The sequence below is a fragment of the Salmo salar genome, chromosome ssa15, assembly GCF_905237065.1.
Source record: "Salmo salar chromosome ssa15, Ssal_v3.1, whole genome shotgun sequence".
NCBI classification, from domain to species: Eukaryota; Metazoa; Chordata; class Actinopteri; order Salmoniformes; family Salmonidae; genus Salmo; species Salmo salar.
In genome coordinates, this window is record NC_059456.1 from 80,398,118 (window position 1) to 80,422,281 (window position 24,164).

General features: G+C 41.2%; 1 protein-coding gene across 4 annotated transcripts in view; it reads left to right on the plus strand.

Moving 5' to 3' along the window:
- The first annotated feature begins 5,770 nt into the window (after positions 1-5,770).
- LOC106572016 (msx2-interacting protein) overlaps positions 5,771-24,164 on the plus strand; it is a 40,347-nt gene continuing 21,953 nt past the window's right edge. For 2 of the 4 annotated variants that reach the window (XM_014145713.2, XM_014145714.2), the window contains exons 1-3: positions 5,771-6,167; positions 9,856-10,176; positions 16,058-16,663. In XM_014145713.2, coding sequence (XP_014001188.2) covers positions 6,085-6,167; positions 9,856-10,176; positions 16,058-16,663 — 1,010 coding nt within the window. In that variant the 5' untranslated portion in view covers positions 5,771-6,084. The other 2 variants (XM_014145715.2, XM_014145717.2) reach the window with 2 other exon arrangements.

Here is a 24,164-nt window from a genome sequence, read left to right on the forward strand (position 1 = left end):
GGTACCTTGCAATAATGTTGTTTTCAATCCATGCAGAGCTCTTGGGAGATAGGGATGATGCTCTTGCCATAAGAAAAGCACAATCAATAGTGCTACTCTTTCACACAATTCCTTGGCCACAACCAGTCTCTTTATTCTCAAATGTCACTGCCATTAAATTGAGCCAAAATATGTTTAGAATTACACCTTTTGGACCTTAGCAGCCCTGAACGAATGTAACAAATGCTGCTATAGTGTAAAACATTGGTTACACATTTTATTACAGGCCATCATTGTAAATAAGAATTTGTTCTTAACTGACTTGCCTAGTTAAATAAAGGTTACACACACATCATATGATGTAACGGTATTAATTGACACCAAAGATGTGATAATAATCTCCTGACAACATGATGTTGATTTCATCACAGGCAGGCTCATGTCATATGGTATATTGATGTGAACCATGTCAGACTCATCTTGAAAAGAAATGTACACAAAATGGCTGAAGCATAATGTTGGCACTTGTAAATCACACAAAATGGCGTGATACAAACTGTTTGCAGGCTCTTTTCAGAAAAGACGAACAAACCAATCATAACTCGCTATATTGAAAACGTCAAATAGTTTGAATTCTGCCTCTCTTTTAACTGAGTGTCCACAGACTAAAGTATGGGTGTGTTAATTGAAAATAATTACATCGAATATAAACATAAATGTAAATTACGCCTCCCAGGAAAAACCTATTCGGCACTGTTTTTTGCTGTATGCAGATAGGCCTACCTCATTTAAACCCCACATTTATGGCAACCACAGCAGATTATTTTTTCAGTCCTTTTCTCTCTTTTGACAGCAGTTTTCTGGCCACTATTAGTATGCGCAGATTGTATTTGACAGTAAGGTATTTATTTGCCTGCCTCCAAAATTGGACTTGTTTATTCCGTTTATTTATTCCATGATCATTTGAAGAAGTGTGGATAATAAAACGGTGCCGCATGATAATATAATCCAGGGTCGACCAAGATTGAAGGTGTAAAGGAATATGGCAGGGTATAGGCTTGGTAGTTCCACCACAAAATGCCTGTTTTAGATAATAAAACAATTGTACAATCCACGAGGTTATTGGATTTTATTTAGCAGTTCCTTTTTACATCAGAAATATAAAAAAAATCGTTGCGTTGTTATTGGAAGCACACGATTATTTCCAAGAGCATTCATGTATGGAGTTCGTGAAACAGCCGTGGAAATTATAACGTGCCAGTATCTCCTCGTTGACGATTTGACTCAACTGTAGTCTTCCTACAAATGTCTATCTCTGGCCCTTTGGTAGGCGGGCCATACGCATGCGTCCTTGTTCAAATGCAGCTCCTTTTTTTAAATATATATTTTTTTACCGCATTGCAGCGCATGCGTAGCCTAAAACAATGGATTTGTTTTCTTCACGTAGGCCTACCCATCCTTATTCAAACTGTCCATTAGATTTCATGAAACCTTCACTGTAAACTGTAGCCTACCGTTCCGTCAAGTAATTTGATATTTAATAACATTAACTAGGCTAGTCTACTGAACTTGCAACACAAGGACTTTGACCTATAGGCAATTATATCTTATCACCTTACTTTGTTTTGTGGACTTGTGCCTGATTATGCTGTTAATTATTAAACAGAGCCCAGAAACTAGCAAAAGTGTGGTATTACTGATGTCTGTGGTATAGCCACTAAGTTGAAATGGCATAGCAACTTAGTGTTGGAGCTAGAAACATAAGCATTTTGCTACAAATCTGGGTAAGCCACCAATAAACTTTGATTTGACTTATTCAAAAGTGCAAAGATATACACTGTATACACAAGTATGTGGACACCCTTCAAATTAGTGGATTTGGTTATTTCAGCCACACCCGTTGCTGACGTGTATAAAATTGAGCACACAGCCAAGCAATCTCCATAGACAAACAGTGGCAGTAGAATGGCCTTACTGAAGAGCTCAGTCACATTGCTGTGGGGAATCAAGTCCCCACAGCAATGTTCCAACATCTAGTGGAAAGCCTTCCCAGAACAGTGGAGACTGTTATAGCAGCAAAGGGGGAACCAACTCCATATTAATACCCATGATTTTGGAATGAGATGTTCAACGAGTAGGTGTCCACATACTTTTGGTCATGTAGTGTATTTTGTACAGGTAACGCACTGCTAGGTTAGTTATCCTCCAGGGATGAAGTGGTAAAAAAGGGGGAAACCCTGAGCGCTGTGAGTATACCCTATGCAAATAAAGATCAACTTAAAGTGCCGACCCATCATTCAGGGCAGGTGTCACATATCAGTTTGCAAACAATGTTAAAAAAAATATTGAATTAATAAGCTGCATACAAACATGGTCTCTTTTTTGCTTTCTTGAGTAAGGCAGCTCCAAAATGCAGGTGTTTCTGCCTAGCTCAGTGGTGGTGGGGCAGCCAGCGGAAAATACGGAGCGTAGGTGTTGGTAATGTCCTCTAGTTGCTCAGTGTTGTGTCACTCATGGGGACACTGTTACTGCAAAATTTACGGGAAGAGCTCAAATTTCATATGAAATTTCATATGAAGAGAAATTATAGATAAAACGTATTGATGCACATTGGACATCAACATTACACAAGTTGAAAATCGCAAATTCAACAATGAGTCGTTTGGAAGGAATCAGTACCTAACTGCAAGCGTTGCAAAGCAATCACTAGACTGCTATTCAGTGGAGTGGGTATGTGGTCCAAGTCTGGGTTTAAGGGTCTCTTTTCCAAGCTTAAAAGGATAAACATTCAACAACATGGGCCAGAAAAGGTTGAATAGATTGACAGTGCTGTCAATCCAGCATGACTTTTGCCATGTTCAAAACAACTGGAGAATCTCAGACTTCAGTGAGTTCAAGACAACTGGGAACTGGGGAAAAAAACAAGCTCTGACTTGGAAAATAAGTTTCCAACTCGGAATTCCAAGTCGGGAACTCAAGCCTCTTACTAGAGCTCCAACTTGAAGATCACTGACGTCACGATTCGACCTTGTTTAGTTCAGAGTTTCCAGTTTTCTTAAAAGCACCATAAATCCAGAGAATGCCAGACTTTGATAACAAACGTTGATTGACAAAATGTACCCACAAGAAGGACCGTCGCGTCACCTTCCTGTTCAAGTGGGCACAGCACAACAAGGTGAGTCCAAAAATGTATTGTATGCTGCAGCATAATTTATGTAATATGCCAGGTATATATGTATACTGTAGCTAATTAAGTAATACTAAGTGTATGTTGTGTAGTAAGCTGTTAGTAGCCCATGTGCCTCACCCTAATAATTTGGTCCCTTTCCCCCTCATAACTTAGCCTACTGTTCTGACTTGGTGGTGCACATCTAGCCTATAGCCCATTTTAGAGAAATGTAATCATCTGTAACGATGTGAGCTGAGAGTCGGGAAGCAAGTTCAGGGAGTGAATGTTTTAATAAATAAACACAACATAATACGAACAACGCACAGACATAACACAGGAACAGAAACAATAATGCCTGGGGAAGGAACTGAAGGGAGTGACATATATAGGGAAGGTAATCAGGGAAGTGTTGGAGTCCAGGTGAGTGACGCGCAGGTGAGTGAAGCGCAGGTGCGCGTAACGATGGTGACAGGTGTGCGCCATAATGAGCAGGCTGGTGACCTAGAGGCCAGAGAGAGAGCACACGTGACAATACCCCCCCCCCGACGCGCGGCTCCAGCCGCAGGACGCCGACCAAAATGATGATCCCGGGGATCAGGAGTGGACCGGTCACCTCTGCTGAGGTGTGGGAAACCTGTCAATCCGGCTGAGACACGGGAGCATGGTGACCTATAGTGCCGGAGAGAGAGCATAAGTGACGGTACCCCCCCTCCCAGGCACGTTTGGCTCCAGCCGCAGGACGCCAACCAAAGGGACAATCCCGGGGATCAGGAGCGGACCGGTCACCCCTGCTGATGTGCGGGAATCTGTCACCGGCGGGGGCGCGGGAACCTGACAGACCGGCTGAGACGGGGGAGCCTAGAGATCCGGCTGAGGCATGAAAGCCTGACAAGCCGGCGGAGGCAGGGTAGCCTGGCGTGTTGGCGGAGGCAGGGGAGCCTGGCGATCTGGCTGAAGCATGAGAGCCTGTAGCGGCTCCCGGACCCGACTTCATTCCCACTGACACAAAAAACTAAAAACACTCCCTGATGCTTCCCTTAGGTGAGGCGTTATTCTGTAACGATGTGCGCTGAGTGTCGGGAAGCAAGTTCAGGGAGTGAGTGTTTTAATAAATAAACACAACATAATACAAAATAAGAAACACGAACAATGCACAGACATAACACAGGAACTGAAACAATAACGCCTGGGGAAGGAACCAAAGGGAGTGACATATATATATATAGGGAAGGTAATCAGGGAAGTGATGGAGTCCAGGTGAGTCTGATGACGCGCAGGTGCGCGTAACGATGGTGACAGGTGTGCGCCATAATGAGTAGGCTGGTGACCTAGAGGCCGGAGAGGGAGCACACGTGACATCATCGAATATTGTAAGAGCGTTCATTGTCTGCCCCCTTTATTTATACTACGGTTCTGACTGGGTGTACAGGGAGAATACTGTAAGAACGGTCCATGTTCTGAATTCTGTCGCTGTACATTTCAAAAGTGCTGAACAAATAGTTTTATTGACTATGTCCGTCCTAGCACCCTCATTAATGTCTTAATCTAAATTACGGATTGCCTCTTATCCGCTCGTTGTCCCCTTATGCCATGGTTTGTACATCTCAATTGTCAGTGGAAACCACATTTGTTTAAGCAAGTCAGCCATATCACAAGGCTCTGCTGATAGCCAAGAGTAGCAGGGATAAGGATTCACTCCATGGTGCTGCAAAGAAAGCTCTGCTGTTTATGTAGGCTTTATGTAGGCCCTAACAGTTTGTGGGCACCGTTTGTCACGGTTATAGTGCAATTAAAGTATTGTTTAGTGTTGTGTTGTGTAGTGGCTTTGCTGGCACGCATAACAAAAACAAATGTTTTGTTTGCCCCACCAAGATTGACATGCTAAAATCGTCACTGGCACTGTCTCCCAAATTGGTGGCCCAACTATTATGATTTTCAATAGAAATCTATGAATTCCTAACCTCAAGCTCTCTCATACCAAGGTAGTGGAATTCTACTCTACCAGTAACCATAATGTCCTTCAAGCCAAGGGGTTTATCTGTAGAAAACTATTTGCAGCAGGGTGAAACAATTCCATGAGACATTTGAACCTTCATCTTTCGTCATAATTAACTCTTTATTTTACATAATGCAATAATAATAAAGGCATTTACAACCGACAATACATAAGCCTACTTAAAAAAATAATTCAACCTATTTAAGCACAACGTCAAATTCTTGAAAATAATACATGTCTATAAGCTTATAAATGCCATATAAGCTTAGTAAAACTGTCTAATAAAGGTTTTATTACTAAATGTGTTGTTTTTGTCATTTGCGTCTTTGTATAGCAACTGCAGTAACCTACAGTTTTATATGTTTTCTTATCCAATCGATAAGACACTATTCAATGTCACAATGTAAAACATGTTTCAATGGCCTGTTGTAGGACTGTTTTCCAGTTGCTGCCTGTGTGTGTGAAAGATTAATGTCATACCCTTCGTATACCAAAACCAATGACCCAAACCCCAAACTCACGCATTCGATGCCCACGCATGCGCAAGATGAAAGGCGATCTCATCTGAAAGCGAAAAAAAGAGTTCACACACAGTGCCACGCGTGCGCTGTGTGCGCCACATTGCGAGCAAGGTTGCTGCATCTTTTTAGGTAGCTACAAGCATTATTTCGACAGCCAAAGGTCGCATGGTGTCAGGGACGCGCCTAGTCACGGGAATGGTAATAGACCGCATGCTCGTACACCCAGATCGCGCACAGTAAAGGAAATCAAACAGAGTGCAATAATTGAACCTAATGGTTACATTGGGTCAGAACAAACAGTTGATGATCTACGCACAATACTTTGCTGCGCTCAATTTCGCAACGTATTTTACTTTGTATCGGAAAAGATAAGGACATCACAAACTCTTCTGTATGATCGGGGGACAGGAGCGCACAGTATGGTCCGTGAAACCAGACATTTATGGGTGGGAAATTTACCCGAAAATGTACGAGAGGAGAAAATCATTGAGCACTTCAAGCGGTGAGTAAACGATCTTATTCAGAATATTTGATTGAGTAGCCCACAACTGTCAGCATCTGTCTGCCTGATTCCTCTAAAATCAGAAGATGATCAATCCTGGAGCGAATTGCCCAGACAGTGACAGTAGGTAGCCTGGCTAGGCATCTGCCAGCAAAACAAGCTCACAAAACTCGGGTGAAGAGTAAGTCGATAGATATTTTAGTTAACTAACATGAACGTACAAATTGCAATCTTATGACCCACACCTGCATTTCGCGGTCTTGTAAGCCATCTTTCCCACACGGTGGACTTGGAAATAGCCTAGCTAGCTAATTGCTTTAGCAAAACAGCTATAGCTAGCGCCACTGAATACTCTTGCCACTGTAACAGCCTACCGGTTGTGGTGTGTTAAGACAGTGACTTGAATTGTGTTTACAGTTTTATGGTTAGCCTAAAACTTGCCAGTTGCGGAGAGTGTCTCGTGCAATGGAATTCTAACTAAAGCAAAAACAATTGAGGTAGTTTGCAGTTCCGCCAAGACTCACTGCAAATATTGAGGTGGCTTGTGTGAAGTGATGCAGAGCTGACTCTTGCCATCAGCATCATAATGTAACTGATATGGCGTCAATTAGCCTAATGTCATTAAATGTCAGTGGCTAAACCAGTTGACTATCAAAATAAACTGAAATGTTCTTTGAATGTTGCTATTAGTTGTTATTCAGTTGATTAACATAACATTTGGTGTAGATTACAGTGATAGCTTACAATGTCACTAAGATTTCCTTCCTTTTTATTTTAATTGTATTTATTTCACCTTTATTTAACCAGGTAGGCTAGTTGAGAACAAGTTCTCATTTGCAACTGCGACCTGGCCAAGATAAAGCATTGCAATTCGACACATACAACAACAGAGTTACACATGGAATAAACAAAACATACAGTCAATAATACAGTACAACAAAAGAAAACAAAAAGTCTATATACATTGAGTGCAAATGAGGTAAGTTAAGGCAATAAATAGGCCATGGTGGCGAAGTAATTACAATATAGCAGTTAAACACTGGAATGGTAGATGTGCAGAAGATGAATGTGCAAGTAGAGATACTGGGGTGCAAAGGAGCAAGATAAATAAATACAGTATGGGGATGAGATAGGTAGATAGATGGGCTGTTTACAGATGGGCTATGTACAGGTGCAGTGATCTGTGAGCTGCTCTGACAGCTGGTGCTTAAAGCTAGTGAGGGAGATGGGAATCTCCAGTTTCAGAGATTTTTGCAGTTCGTTCCAGTCATTGGCAGCAGAGAACTGGAAGGAAAGGCAGCTAAAGGAGGAATTGGCTTTGGGGGTGACCAGTGAGATAAACCTGCTGGAGCACGTGCTACGAGTGGGTGCTGCTATGGTGACCAGTGAGCTGAGATAAGGCGGGGCTTTACCTAGCAGAGACTTGTAGATAACCAGTAGCCAGTGGGTTTGGCGACGAGTATGAAGCGAGGGCCAACCAACGAGAGCGTACAGGTCGCAATGGTGGGTAGTATATGGGGCTTTGGTGACAAAACGGATGGCACCGTGATAGACTGCATCCAGTTTGTTATGTTGATTAACATAACATTTGGTTAGATTACAGTGATATCTTACGATGTCACTAAGATTTCCTTCCTTTACATTGGTTGCATTCATAAGTTGTGTAAACAAACGACCATATGATGATTATAAGCCCTAATGAAACTGCGAACATATAAGAAACACGGCTATATATGGCACGGATCATATTCTCTATTGTAGACTACATGTTGATATAGCAACATTTTTTTACAATTTTTTTTTACTTTATATAAAAACGATAGGCAATTGTTGCAAATAATTATTTTTCACTACTTAAATGTAAAGGGCAATATTTTGCCACATTGTTCCATTACTATTACTTCACATTGTTATCAGTATGTCAAATCAGATTTGACGGCGAAGGCTATCGTTTTTGTGCATTAAACATTTCCCAACATCTGAATACATTTGGTTCTTGTTTCGACGCTGTGTGCGCTCTCTAGCTCCATACTAGCTGCCAAGGAAAAAACAGCCCGCCTATCTTTCGATCTAGGCACGAGGAGTAGCCTAATTAAAAGATGTGACATCCATATTATTTCTTTACGTTAGCTGAAGTGCTGCATTCATGTAACATTATGGCTGTCTATCCTGTGTTGTAGGCTAAATGGCGTATGTATTTCTGCTACGATTTCAAGCGCAGTGTTTGCTATGCAGTGCATGTAGACAATATTCATCAGACCATTATGACTTTGAGAGTATCCTACAAAATACAGTCCGAAATGGCCAAAACGGACGTTTATTTAGGCATACTTTAATTCAATGTAATCCTTAGCCTTTGATGGTATTGTCAGATGCATGGATTATGATAGCCTAACTGTTTTTCAAATCTTGCGGGGCATTTATGTCATGCTTATGATTTTAATGCATTGGTTACGTCATAAGAATGTAATATGCTTTGGCTATAACACGTATAATAAGACAAACGTTTTGGACAATTGATCGCTTACATATTGTTTTGACTTTTGAGGATGAAGCATTTTGTTGAGGGGAATGAGTGCGCGTGGAAAACAGATTTCGGGGTAGCCTACTTACTCACTGCTCTTCAAGCAGCCTTTAGTTACAGCTTTTGTAACAAGAAACAGCCAGCGTATGCAGGTGCATGACAGCTAAATTTGTGATTGGAGTCCTTGAAGATGGGGGACGGCAGAATGAGGAAGCAGTGTGAACGGTTTTCTAAAATGGCGTCGGAGGGTATTCAATGTGGGAACTGGCATGACAGAGAGACTGCACTTATGGACATTCTCAGGGTGTCTTTCGGAGAAAATAAGCAGAAACAGATTTATGCTCTAGTTTTCATTGAATAGAAAAAAAGTGTTGCATGGAGCTAAACTCTCCAAGACTTTGGCAAATAACTCCAATCACACTTTTCTTTCTCCAGTTGGTTTATAAACGCCATAGGCTACAAGAGAAATACATTTTCAGGCAGTAAACACTTTTAATTATAAGGTACATTCAAGGTAACGATTGAAATCACTTTTTTTAAATATAGGAAAACATCACTTTTTTCTGTATTTCTCTTAAGCAAGCCTTATTGGAATGCCATATTGCATAAAACATTGCACCCACAAGCAAGAGGAAACCAGGAAATGTCACGTGTAGTTATGCTGCATTGTGCCGACCTCATCAGAGTTCCATCTTTGAATAGCTAGGAGGAACTTTAGTCATAACTAGAACACATCCTCTATTGAAAAATGTATGTATAGTGCTATGTGCTTAACCAAGAATGCATTATGAAAAATAACAAATAATGTTGCCTGGTGAGGTTGGGAAATGACACCAGTGGCCAAATAAATGTTTTGTAAGGACATCCCTTTGTGGAGTGTCACCCCCCCCCCCCCCACACACACACACAGAGAGAGCTGTGCCAGTAACCAAAATGTTGCTGGTTCAAATCCCCAAGGTGGAAAAAATCTTTCAGTTGTGCCACTGACTAGGTTTTCCCTTCCATTTCAATATTATAAAACACATAGGTCTACTTTATGGTGAACAGTAGGCTCCTTTACCCATTGACTTGTTTCCATTTCCAATGAAATATGGCATACACCTTAAATCAATTGAGTATTTGTTGCTGATCTCTTTTTCTTATAATTCCCCCTTTCCTCCATAGATATGGACGTGTGGAGAGTGTCAAGGTCCTTCCAAAGCGGGGGTCAGAAGGTGGAGTTGCAGCCTTTGTTGATTTTGTGGACATTAAAAGTGCTCAGAAGGCTCATAATTCTATCAACAAGATGGGGGATAGAGACTTGCGCACTGATTACAATGAGCCAGGCACAATCCCTAGTGCCGTGAGAGGGCTGGACAATAGCCTGTCCTTAGGCTCTCGTGGGCGGGATGTTTCAGGGTTCACAAGGGTGGCAGGGGACCTGGTGTATGGGCCCCCTGCATTGCTCCACAGCAGAGAGGGACGCTATGAACGCAGACTAGACGGGTAAGTGGACAAAGTTTCTCTGAACGCAGGGGGAACTTGGTTTCTTGTAACGCCTTACCTCCAAGCATATTCCACAATCTATTCATTTACTTGTTTGGGGGTTAAAGAGGAAAATGAGGGGAAAATAAAAGAAGTTCATACGCAGGAATAAATCTGTAGGCATCCCTTCCAAAGTCCTCAGAGCGTCGCCATCGCTCATGGATTGATATGGTAGACACCAAGATATACTGTAAATGAGCATGTATGTACATCATGCACACAATTGTATTTCTATGTGTGTAGTAAATAGCGTATTGGCTGTTGGGGATTATCTTTGTAAACTTAAACATTCCTGTGAGGTGGATATCCCATTTGCAGAGAGTATGGGGCATATTGGATATCGTAAAATTCCCGGGATTAATGGATGCTGGAGAGAGTTTGTTCCAGCGGCCTTCCCTGGGATCGCCCTGATCTGGAGTACCATGCCCTCCTTGGTGGATTAATGGGTCATTTTTGTATAACAATTCAACCAAGAATACATATTTGCATAGTAAAGATGCATTAATTCGTTTTTGGGTTAGTAGAAATTGGGTTCTCGATCATTCCGCACCCATTCCAGTGGTGTTTTCAAATGCATCACTTCCCTTGTGGTCTGGAGTCATGTGGATAACCTAAACCGGATATGTATTCCCGTTGGATTAAAACTGGCCAATCACAAAAGGATATTCTATCATTCAATAAAGTTATGGGTTTTCCGGTTTTGTGTGGGATTATGTTTTGTTTCAGGTTTTAAGAATTAAATTCTGGGAGACCTCTACTGTTGATCAACTTTGTAGAGAAATTACAGAAATGTTGAGCAAATTACAAACACTTTTTTTTTTACTTCTAACTTAATTTTGTTGGTGGTTCAAATTATTTTTTAAATATTTTTGCTCTTGAAAGAGTGAGACTGTCCAATGGATGTAGGAGGAAGCATTAAACATAATAATTTATTAGAGGTTTGGACTATTTTTGGATCATACAAATCAATACAATTACATGGAAATATGGGGCTACCTGTCTTCTGTCATTGGATTACCTGCCTCCTGAATGTGGAACTACATCTGTCCATCCTTGGATACAATTATTCCCAGAATCAGAACACGCATCATCCTGTCAACTTCTTCCCAAAGAATAAGCCTACTGCCTTTAAGGGAACTGTACATGTTCGGGAGAATCATTGGGTGAACTGGATTACTTCTGACAGGTAAACTGTGTTACGGTCAGATAATTTTTGCTTCAATGGATCTAGTTGGACTATTGCTCAATTTTGCATACAGAATGTGGCGGACTATTAAAGATGAAGATGAAAGACTTTTCCATAAAATCGTGTGCCATGATGTTCCAGACTCATTGCTCATGGGGTATCAATAGAGCACTGTTTACAGAAGCTGGACAATTGGATATCATTTCTTGATTTGACTGGACTCTGTAGCCTCATTTTCCATGATTTTATTTTTAGCAGTTACGTTTTATGTAACCATTTCTGAAAGGATAGTTTAGTCCTATGACTATTTTCCACCACAGCAAAATCTTGTTACAATTGGATTTGATTTTTGGATTATCTGATCAAAGCAAGTGAGGATTCCTGCCATACTGACGTGGATTACTATTTTGAACATAAACCTACCTATATTGTGTGCTTTTCTCTGTGGATATATTTTTACATTGACTCTTTTTGGAATTAACACCGCAAACATCTGCTTGGAATAATTTATTATCTTGGCTGCAAAGACTTTTGTTTGAACATAAACCTACCAGAATGTTTTTGATACATTTTTATGCCCACCCTATGGTTTTTCCTTTTTTTGCTCACAAAGTTCTGTCTCCCTAGATTGTATTTGGAATTGTAGGTCGGGTTACCGCTGTCTCAAAAGGTTGGTATATCCTGCCCTGTGTATTTTAGCTGTTCTCTCTAACCCCTAGTTTGAACCCCTGTCTCTCTCCATATTTTTCACTAACAGAAGTAGCTGTTAAACATACTGTTTAACTGCTTGTTGTTATTTGCATAGTCTTTACTTTTTACCTGCTGTCTCCCCTCACCTTGAACCTACCCTGCCCACTTCCCAGCTCCTAATCCCTGCTCTCCCTAGTCAATAGTACCACTTTGCTGAAGCATTTTTCACATTAAAGTGAAAAATGTAGATACAGTTTAGATCATGGTAAACAGAGAAGGAATCATGCACCTCCTCTGAATGCTTTTTAAACCATGAACAATTATGTCAGATTTAATAGTTGTATCAGTTAATCAAAATCTGATTATATTCAACCCAATTTGAATTGCTATTGTATATTACATTTTACTGTCAGATTTGCCACCACTAAAGGGTTTATGCCAATGTTTAGATAGCTAGTCTCTCATTTGGTCTTGCTACATGATCGTTAGTAGCCTAACCTTGGAAACTTGTGGTCAAGTCCTTTTTCTTCTGAGCCCAAGAGCAGGATAAGTCCAGGAACAGATTCCTGATGTAGAATTTATACTGAAAGCCAAATGATCCATTGGCTTCAGCGACCCTAATTGTCACAATTTACAATGTTGCATGTAAAATCAGAGAACTGCGATTATTATAATTTTTTGTTGATATTGTTGGTAGCATGACATATTCACACTAACCTCACAGTTTTTACATGATACTGGCAGCCACAAAGTAGCTAAAAATATGTCAGTGCCAAAGAACCGTTATTCCTTATGGCTATGGGCAGTGCATGCACTTGACAGCAACACACCTACTACAGCAGCTAGCTAGCAATCCGCTCGCTGTATACAGTACCAGCATGTGATGGTAACAAACAATTATAGATACAAATCCTGCCTTAATAGGTTGAATTATTTTAGGAATCATGAATAATTCAAATTCCATGAGTGTCAGGACAATGGAGACACTGGCATTGTACACACATTTGAGATTAAAATATTCAGAAAGTCCCAAAATAGGTTAATGCGGTTCTGTCCAGATTTGGACTAAACAGCATAGTTGCAAATATCTACATGGAGGAGTTCACAAAAGTGTGCGTCCAAACCATAGAGCAGAGATCATCAACTAGATTTTGCTGCGGGCCGATTTTATTGTTGAGTGGATGGTCAGGGGGCCGGAACATAATTTCAAATAATTAGTAGACTGCAAATTGACCGCAAGAAGCCCAAAAAGATGTAATATGATATTCGACTAAAAGATAATAATTTCAAATCTTGCTTGCATTTGTATACGATCACGAGTCTCTGTTATGCTTGGGAATAATTGGGAACACATTTCCAACATTTAAAATCGCTTGGAGCTGATTTCCTGGTGTTTTTAAATATTTTATGTCCAATAATAAATAAATAAATACAAATATTTGCTCAGAAACTTGGGGGGGGGGGGCATATAAAACCAGCCACCAGTTGGACCCCTACCATAGAGAATGATAGAGGCCTCTAGTGACCATAAGGCTGTATTAGCATGGGCAGCGCCATTGAGGGCTTCCACCATTTTAATTTAGTCAACTGGGTGGGACTTATAACTTCATTGACATCTCTCATGGTGACCTTGTTGGAGTCATGTCCAACAATGTCATCAGGAGGGATCAGCCAATCGTGAAGAAGAAAATATACTACTTCAAAATAAAGATGGCATGTGCAGCACCATTGAGGCTATCACAGATGGTATAATGACACAGATACAAAGAGGAGTCCTCTATATAGCTCTATTGTCCAAACATGTCATCATGCAGCCATGCAAATCTACCTGAAAACATAAATATGTATGTATTTGCTAACAGAAAAAAGGCTAGTGGGCTCAATTGTTAAGTAATAGCTCATTACAAATAAATTGTTTTTCCACTTAAGTTGACTGTTTTTGTTTTACCCAGAATGGTTTTCATATGTATTTTTCTACTTAATAGCCAAACCTCATTCAGAAAATGTTTTGGGTTCACAGCCTTTTAGCTACATAATGTATCTAAAACAACTAGCAAACACTCTAATCCAAACTATCTCTTATAAATACATTTTTGAAAAGTCACTTAATTACGCAAAAAAATCTATTTTGTTTTGAAGGAAGATCCACTCCACCAGTTTGAGAATAGGCAGTACTATATTGTATTTTGCAATTCGGGAAATGCCCCATTGGCCATTCTTCTTAAAGTAACATTAGGTTTTGAAACTTTCTAATTGTGACTAACCAATCATTTAGACTTCCATCATACTCATCACTTTATTCGGAAAGGAAGTTATGGTAAAGCTTTATTTTACAGCTAGCTATGTATCAGACGCAAGGGGGTGTGGTCTATGGCCAATATACCACGGCTAAGGGATGTTCTTTTCACGACACAACGCGGAGTGCCTGGATACAATCCTTAGCCGAGGTATATTGGCCCTATACCACAAACCCCAGAGGTGCCTTATTGCTATTATATAAACTGGTTACCAACGTAATTAGAGCAATAAAAATAAATATTTTGTCATACCCGTGGTATACGATCTGATATACCAAGGCTGTCAGCCAATCAGCATTCAGTGCTCGAATCACCCAGTTTATAATTTCAATTAGATTGTATATTAGTTATACTCTGGTTTCTTTGAGATTCATAGACTCAAGCAAAGCAGAAGTTACACCGCCAGCCCCTTTTAAACTGCGTCTCAATAAGTCACAGATTAATCTCATACGTATGAAAAAGGGAATTAATCATCTAAGTGTGTTTGCTACATTGTAAGCTGTTCCATTTTTAAGTAGGCATGAATTGGGCTTTTTTATTCCTCTGCCTTAATTCACACCATTTTAAAATATTTGTTGATAATTCACCACTTCGCAAACTCATGCATTTTTTATGGACCCCAACTGCCTCCTTATTGAGGTGGTGGTGTACCTGCTATAAGAACATAAATTAGTACAATTCTATTAATTAGTTATCAGAGCAGTGCATATCAATCAATTTCAGTGTACATTAAATCTTTCGATTGGTGTTTTAGGCCATTCCGACATAGATGAAGGCTGTCACACCTTGACAAGCTACCAGTTAGGAGGTCTGGTGATTTTCTACTTTAGATAGCAAGTTGCAGTATCTTGCAGGATAATCTTCAGAAACTTCTGTATTGTACTGATTACATAATTTATTATGGATAAGCGCGGTATCTTTCTAGCTAGCAGCTACCCCTGTGAATTTACTTAAAAGATAACATAACAAATTGTGCTGTCCAGAATAGGATATATATATATATATTTTAATAACGTTAGGTTTTAGCACTGCATCCATTGAAGTCTCCAGACTCTTGTTTTTCCACATCCGGTTGTGCTCTCTATTGTGTGGGTCATGAGAATTATATAGAAACTAGTTTTATTTTCATTCTGCTTTTCTGTCGAGCATATGTAATTCCATGTCCAAAATATCTACTCCTTTTATCTAGTTTTCATGACATTTTCCAATTGAGAAGATTTGGATGTTTGTCAAATACTAGGGAAAATAAATCACAAACAAGTGAAAGATTAATCGCCGTGCCTAGTTAGTAGTTGTTCAATTTAATTTAGATAGAAATCAGAAAGTATCTGCATAAAAGTGACAAATTCTACAAAATATTATGAGCAATATGAATTAATGAGAAATGTTTACAAATATCTAATAAGTAAAGTATGATATCAATTGATATGTTTACTGTATATTTTAAGTCTCAAATAAACAGAAACACCCTTTGAACACTCAACTTGATTGCTGTCTTAGTTATTTGATAGCCTGACACTTTTATTTACCACCTTGTAAAGCTCAACTAGTTGACTACTAATTAGTGTCAAAAAGCATAACGTGTTTCTCTCTCTCTCTCTCTCTCTCTCTCTCTCTCTCTCTCACACTCTCTCCATTTCCTCCTTCCATCCCTCTCCCTGTCACTCAGGACTGCTGAAAGTCGGGATCGAGCATATGATAACAGTGACTACGGACATCACGAGCGTGCTGGCAGTAGCTTTGACCGGCAGCGTCACTACGACTCAGACTATTACAGAGATACCAGGGAGAGAATGCTTAACACTGGCTCTGGCACTGCCAGTGGAGGTGCTGGGACTGGCTCTGCAGGGGTCAGTGGAGGAGTTGTAGGTACTTGCGTCAGTGCCTGTGGAACAGGTGGTGGGGCTGGGGCTGTGGCTGGAGGAAGTGGAGGATCTTCATCGGTTGGTGTGGGATATTATCGTTCACATAGCCGGAGCCCGAGCCACTTTGATACACCAGAGCCTCAATATGATACTCGTGCCAGAGAACCCTTTATACTGGGCAGCATAGTTCACAGGGATCTATACCAAGAAGAGCGGGGTCGACGTGGAGATCGATCTTACCACGACAGTCGCAGCCGGTCTCCACACTCTTCACATTCACGTAACCTCTCTCCACAAAGGTTGGCGAGTCCAGCATCCTGGCCTCCCCGCTCCCACAGTGGCTCCGGCTCTCGCAGCCGTTCCTCCAGTTCCAACTCTGTCAGCAGCACTAGCAGCAGCACCAGTGGCAGGTAGGTAGAGCGAGTACTCATCAGTTTCACTGTCATGCATTCTGTCCCCTGTAGTTTATTAAATGATGTCTCTCAGTAGCGGCTCGTCCATTAGAGGAGGCGCTCCACTTTTGATTGGTAAAAAAAGTAAAAATATATACAGTACCAGTCAAAAGTTTGGACACACCTACTCATTCAAGGGTTTCTCTTTATTTTTACTATATTCTACAGTGTAGAATAATAGTGAAGACATAAACTATGAAATAACACATATGGAATCATGTAGTAAACAAAAAAGTGTTAAACAAATCAAAATATATTTTATATTTGAGATTCTTATAGTAGCCACCCTTTGCCTTGATGACAGCTTTGCAAACTCTTTAAAAAAAATTATATTTAACCTTTATTTAACCAGGTAGGCTAGTTGAGAACAAGTTCTCATTGACAACTGCGACCTGGCCAAGATAAAGCAAAGCAGTGCAACACAAACAACAACAAAGAGGTACACATGGAATAAACAAACATACAGTCAATAACACAATAGAAAATAAGTCTTTGTACAGTGTGTGCAAATGAGGTAAGATAAGGGAGGTAAGGCAATATATAGGCCATAGTGGCAAAATAATTACAATTCAGGAGTTAAACACTGGAGTGATAGATGTGCAGAAGATGAATGTGCAAGTAGAGATACTGGGGCGCAAAGGAACAAAAAAAAAACAGTATGGGGATGAGGTAGTTGGCTGGGCTATTTACAGAAGGGCTATGTACAGGTGCAGTGAGCTGTGAGCTGCTCTGACAGCTGGTGCTTAAAGTTAGTGAGGGAGATATGAGTCTCCAGCTTCAGTGATTTTTGCAGTTCGTTCCAGTCATTGGCAGCAGAGAACTGGAAGGAAAGGCGGCCAATCGTGGAATTGCCTTTGGGGGTGACCAGTGAAATATACCTGATGGAGTGTGTACTACTGGTGGGTGCTACTATGGAGACCAGTGAGCTGAGATAAGGCGGGGCTTTACCTAGCAAAGACTTATAGATGACCTGGAGCCAGTGGGTTTGGCGACGAATATGAAGCGAGGGCCAGCCAACGAGAGCATACAGGTCGCAGTGGTGGGTAGTATATGGGGCTTTGGTGACAAAACGGATGGCACTGTGATAGACTGCATCCAATTTGCTAAGTAGAGTGTTGGAGGCTATTTTATAAATGACATCGCCGAAGTTAAGGATCGGTACGATAGTCAGTTTTACGAGGGTATGTTTGGCAGCATGAGTGAAGGATGCTTTGTTTTGCGAAATAGGAAGCCGATTCTAGATTTAATTTTGGATTGGAGATGCGTAATGTGAGTCTGGAAGGAGAGTTTACAGTCTAACCAGACACCTAGGTATTTGTAATTGTCCACATATTCTAAGCCAGAACCTTCCAGAGTAGTGATGCTGGACGGGCGGGCAGGTGTGGGCAGCGATCGTTTGAAGAGCATGCATTTAGTTTTACTTGCATTTAAGAGCAGTTGGAGGCCATGAAAGGAGAGTTGTATGGCATTGAAGCTCGTCCAGAAGTATACAGGATTGTGTCGTCTGTGTAGAGGTGGATCAGAGAATCCCCAGCAGCAAGAGCGACATCATTGATGTATACAGAGAAAAGAGTCAGCTCGAGAATTGAACCCTGTGGCACCCCCATAGAGGCTGCCAGAGGTTCGGACAACAGGCCCTCCGATTTGACACACTGAACTCTGTCTGAGAAGTAGTTGGTGAACAAGGCGAGGCAGTCATTTGAGAAACCAAGGCTGTTGAGTCTTCCGATAAGAATGTGGTGATTGACAGAGTCGAAAGCCTTGGCCAGGTCGACGAATTGCACAGTATTGTCTTTTATCGATGGCGGTTATGATATCGTTTAGGACCTTGAGCGTGGCTGAGGTGCACCCACGACCAGCTCAGTGTCACGTCCTGGCCAGTATAAGGGTTAATTGTCATTTTAGTTTGGTCAGGACGTGGCAGAGGATATTTGTTTTATGTGGTTCAGGGTGGTGTGTTAGTTAGGAGGGCGTTTGATTTATTATTTCCGGGTTTTGAGTTATGGTCTATGTTGATGTATTTCTATGTGTAGTCTGGTTGATCTATTTCTATGTTGAGTTAATTGGGGTGGACTTCCAATTGAAGGCAGCTGTGTGGTGTTGCCTTTGATTGGAAGTCCTATATTAGTTGGGTGTGTTTGTCTGTGTATTTGTGGGAGATTGTTCTGTGTTTAGCCTTGTGCCTTGCCAGACTGGCTGTTGATCGGTCGTTCTCTTGTTCGTTATTTTTGTACGTTCATTCTGAGTTAATAAATGTCAAGATGAGCTTACACATACCTGCTGCGTTTTGGTCCTCCATTACCAACGACAATCGTGACACTCAGAAACCAGATTGCATAGCAGAAAAGGTACGGTGGGATTCGAAATAGTCTGTGATCTGTTTGTTAATTTGGCTTTCAAAGACCTTAGAAAGACAGGGTAGAATAGATCTAGGTCTGTAACAGTTTGGGTCTAGAGTGTTTCCCCCTTTTGAAGAGGGGGATGAACACTGCAGCTTTCCAATCTTTGGGGATCTCGGACGATACGAAAGAGAGGTTGAACAGGCTAGTAATAGGGGTTGCAACAATTGCGGCGGTTAATTTTAGAAAGAGAGGGTCCAGATTTGTTGGGGTCCAGATTTTGCAACTCTTTCAGAACATCAGCTATCTTGATTTGGGTGATGGAGAAATGGGGGAGGTTTGGGCAAGTTGCTGTGGGAGGGGGTGCAGGGCTGTTGATCGGGGTAGGGGTAGCCAGGTGGAAACCATGGCCAGCCATAGAAAAATGCTTATTGAAATTGTCAATTATCGTCCATTTATTGGTGGTGACAGTGTTTCCTAGCCTCAGTGCAGTGGGCAGCTGGAAGGAGGTGCTTTTTGGAGTTTGTGCTACATGATGGAAATTTCTGTTTGAAAAAGCTATCCGTTGCTTTCCTAACTGCCTGTGTATATTGGTTCCTAACTTCCCTGAAAAGTTGCATATCGCAGGGGCTATTTGATGCTAATGCAGTACGGCACAGGATGTTTTTGTGCTGGTCAAGGGCAGTCAGGTCTGGAGTGAGCCAGGGGCTATATCTGTTCCTGGTTCTACATTTTTTTTGAATGGGGCATGCTTATTTAAGATGGTGAGGAAAGCACTTTTAAAGAATAACCAGGCATCCTCTACTGATGGAATGAGGTCAATATCCTTCCAGGATACCTGGGCCAGGTCGATTAGAAAGGCCTGCTCGCTGAAGTGTTTTAGGGAGCGTTTGACAGTGATGAGGGGTGGTTGTTTGACCGCAGACCCATTACAGACACAGGCAATGATGCAGTGATCGCTGAGATCCTGGTTAAAGACAGCAGAGGTGTATTTGGAGGGCAGGTTGGTCAGGATGATATCTATGAGGGTGCCCGTGTTTACAGATTTGAGGTTGTACCTGGTAGGTTCATTGAACATTTGTGTGAGATTGAGGGCCTTTAGCTTAGATTGTGGGACAGCCGGGGTGTTAAGCATGTCCCAGTTTAGGTCACCTAACAGTACGAGCTCTGAAGATAGATGGGGGGCAATCAATTCACATATGGTGTCCAGGGCACAGCTGGGGCAGAAGGTGGTCTATAACAAGTGGTAACGGTGAGAGACTTGTTTCTGGAAAGGTGGATTTTTAGAAGTAGAAGCTCGAATTGTTTGGGCACAGACCTGGATAGTATGACAGAACTCTACAGGCTGTCTCTGCAGTAGATTGCCACTCCGCCCCCTTTGGCAGTTCTATCTTGTCGGAAAATGTTATAGTTAGGGATGGAAATTTCAGCCTTCCTAAGTCAGGATTCAGACACTGCTAGGACATCCAGGTTGGCGGAGTGTGCTAAAGCAGTGAGTAAAACAAACTTAGGGAGGAGGCTTCTAATGTTAACATGCATGAAACCAAGGCTTTTTACGGTTACAGAAGTCAACAAATGAGAGTGCCTGGGGAGTGGAGCTAGGTGCTGCAGGGCCTGGATTAACCTCTACATCACCAGAGGAACAGAGAAGGAGTAGGCTAAGGGTACGTCTAAAGGCTATAAGAACTGGTCGTCTAGTGCGTTCGAAACAGAGTGTAAAAGGAACAGGTTTCTGGGCGCGGAAGAATAGACTCAAGGCATAATGTACAGACAAGGGTATGGTAGGATGTGAATACAGTGGAGGTAAACCTTGGCGTTGAGTGACGGAGAGAGGTTTTGTAGTATTCAGACCACTTTTTCACATTTTGTTACGTTACAGCCTTATTCTAAAATGTATTTTATTTTTCTAAATCCTCTTCAATCTACACACAATACCCCATAATGACAAATGAAAACTGTTTATTTTTTATTTTTAACACAAGTATTCAGACCATTTGCTATGAGACTCAAAATTGAGCTCAGGTGCATCCTGTTTCCATTGATCATCCTTGAGATGTTTCTACAATTTTATTGGAGTCCACCTGTGGTAAATTCAATTGATTGGACATAGTTTGGAAAGGCACACAACTGTGGGACCTACAGTTGAAGTCGGAAGTTTACATACACTTAGGTTGGCGTCATTAAAACTCGTTTTTCAACTACTCCAAAAAATGTCTTGTTAACAAACTAAAGTTTTGGCAAGTCGGTTAGGACATCTACTTTGTGCATGACACAACACATTTTTCCAACAATTGTTTACAGATGGATTATTTCACTTATAATTCACTGTATCACAATTTCAGTGGGTCAGAAGTTTACATACACTAAGTTGACTGTGCCTTTAAACAGCTTGAAAAGTTCCAGAAATTGATGTCATGGCTTTAGAAGCTTCTGATAGGCTAATTGACATCATTTGAGTCAATTGGAGCTGTACCTGCACAAGTCTGGTTCATCCTTGGGAGCAATTTCCAAACGCCTGAAGGTACCACGTTCACCTGTACAAACAATAGTACGCAAGTATAAACACCATGGGACCACGCAGCCGTCATACTGCTAAGGAAGGAGACACATTCTGTCTCATAGAGATGAACGTACTTTGGTGTGAAAAGTGCAAATCAATCCCAGAACAACAGCAAAGGACCTTGTGAAGATGCTGGAGGAAACGGGTACAAAAGTATTATATCCACAGTAAAACGAGTACTATATCGACATAACCTGAAAGGCCGCTCTGCAAGGAAGAAGCCACTCCTCCAAAACCTCCATAAAAAAGCCAGACTACGGTTTGCAACTGCACATGGGGACAAAGATCGTACTTTTTGGAGAAATGTCCTCTGGTCTGATGAAACAAAAATGGAACTGTTTGGCCATAATGACCATCGTTATGTTTGGAGGGAAAAGGGGGAGGCTTGGAAGCCGAAGAACACCATCCCAACCGTGAAGCACGGGGGTGGCAGCACCATGTTGTGGAGGTGCTTTGCTGCAGGAGGGACTAGTGCACTGCACAAAATAGATGGCATCATGAGGCAGGAAAATTATGTGGATATATTGAAGCAACATCTCAAGACATCAGTCAGGAAGTTAAATCTGGTCGCAAATGGGTCTTCCAAATGGACAATGACCCCAAACATACTTCCAAAGTTGTGGCAAAATGGCTTAAGGACAACAAAGTCAAGGTATTGGAGTGGCCATCACAAAGCCTTGACCTCAATCACATAACTTTTTGGGCAGAACTGAAAAAGCGTGTGCGAGCATCGAGGCCTAAAAAGCAGACTTGGTTACATCAGCTCTGTCAGGAGGAATGGGCCAAAATTCACCGAACTTATTGTGGGAAGCTTGTGGAAGGCTACCCAAAACGTTTGACCCAAGTTCAACAATTTAAAGGCAATGCTACCAAATACTAATTGAGTGTATGTAAACTTCTGACCCACTGGGAATGTGATGAAAGAAATAAAAGCTGAAATAAATAATTCTCTCTACTGTTATTCTGACATTTCACATTCTTAAAATAAAGTGGTGATCCTAACTGACCTAAGACAGGGAATTCTTACTAGGATTAAATGTCAGGAATTGTGAAAAACTGAGTTCAAATGTACTTGGCAGAGGTGTATGTAAACATCCGACTTCAACTGTATATAAGGTCCCACAGTTGACAGTGCATGTCAGAGTAAAAACCAAGCCATGAGGTCAAAGGAATTGTCCGTTGAGCTCTGAGACAGGATTTTGTTGAGGCAAAGATCTGGGGAAGGGTACCAAAACATTTCTGCAGTATTGATGTTCCCCAAGAGCACAGTGGCTTCCATCATTCTTAATTGGAAGAAGTTTGACTACCCGATCAAACTGAGCAATCGGGGGACAAGGGCTTTGGTCAGGGAGGTAACCAAGAACCCAATGGTCACTCTGACAGAGCTCCTGAATTCCTCTGTGGAGATGGGAGAACCTTCCAGAAGGACAACCATCTCTGCAGCACTTCATCAATCAGGCCTTTATGGTAGAGTGGCCCGACGGAAGCCTCTCCTCAGCAAAATGCATGTGACAGCCCGCTTGGAGTTTGCCAAAAGGCACCTAAAGGACAGGCCATGCGAAACAAGATTATCTGGTCAAATGAAACCAAGATTGATCTCTTTGGCCAGAATGCCAAGTGTCACGTCTGGAGGGAACCTGGCACCATCCCTACGGTGAAGAATGTTGGTGGCAGCATCATGCTGTGAGGGATGTTTTTCAGCAGCAGGGACTGGGAGACTAGCCAGGATCGAGGGAAATATGAACCTGTCAGAGCTTGAGAATCTGCAGAGAAGAATGGGAGAAACTCCCCAAAAACATGCATGCCAAGCTTGTAATGTCATACCCAAGAAGACTCGAGGCTGTAATTACTGCCAAAGGTGCTTCAACAAAGTACTGTGTAAAGGGTCTGAATACCTATGTAAATGTGATATATCAGTTTAATTTTTTTTAGATATTAGCAAAAATGTCAAACCAGTTTTTGCTTTGTCATTATAGGGTATTGTGTGTAGATTGATGAGGATGAAAAAATAAATAATTTAATCCATTTTAGAATAAGACGCTAAAGTAACAACATTTGGAAAATGTCAAGGGGTCTGAATACTTTCCGAATGCACTGTAATTGGGCCGCTGAAATGAGCGCTCAGATCTTCTGGACCAGGTACTCAACAGATGGCACTTAAGTTGGAATTGACAGTGTTTTAACTACTTGCAGATATGAAACAAACAGACATTACCGTGTAGTTTAATAATAAAATGGTCTGATGGTGATGTGGAAATACTTTGTATTCATATCCCGAAAGAAAGAAATGATCTCACTAAAATAAATGTTAATAGAAAGTTAGCAAAAATAGATAAGATCTTGCTATTTGTGGAGAAATCACCCTGATTTAAGTCTTTAGTCATATCCCTGTATACATATTTACTTATGGCCAGGCCTACACCTAGTGACCTGTTCTTTTTAATTTTAATATATGAGCAAAAATATTCAATTTTATTTGGAACGGCAAGCCACACAATTAAACGGGCCTATTTATGTGATGAATATAAATTCAGAGGACAGAAATGATAAATATTAAAGC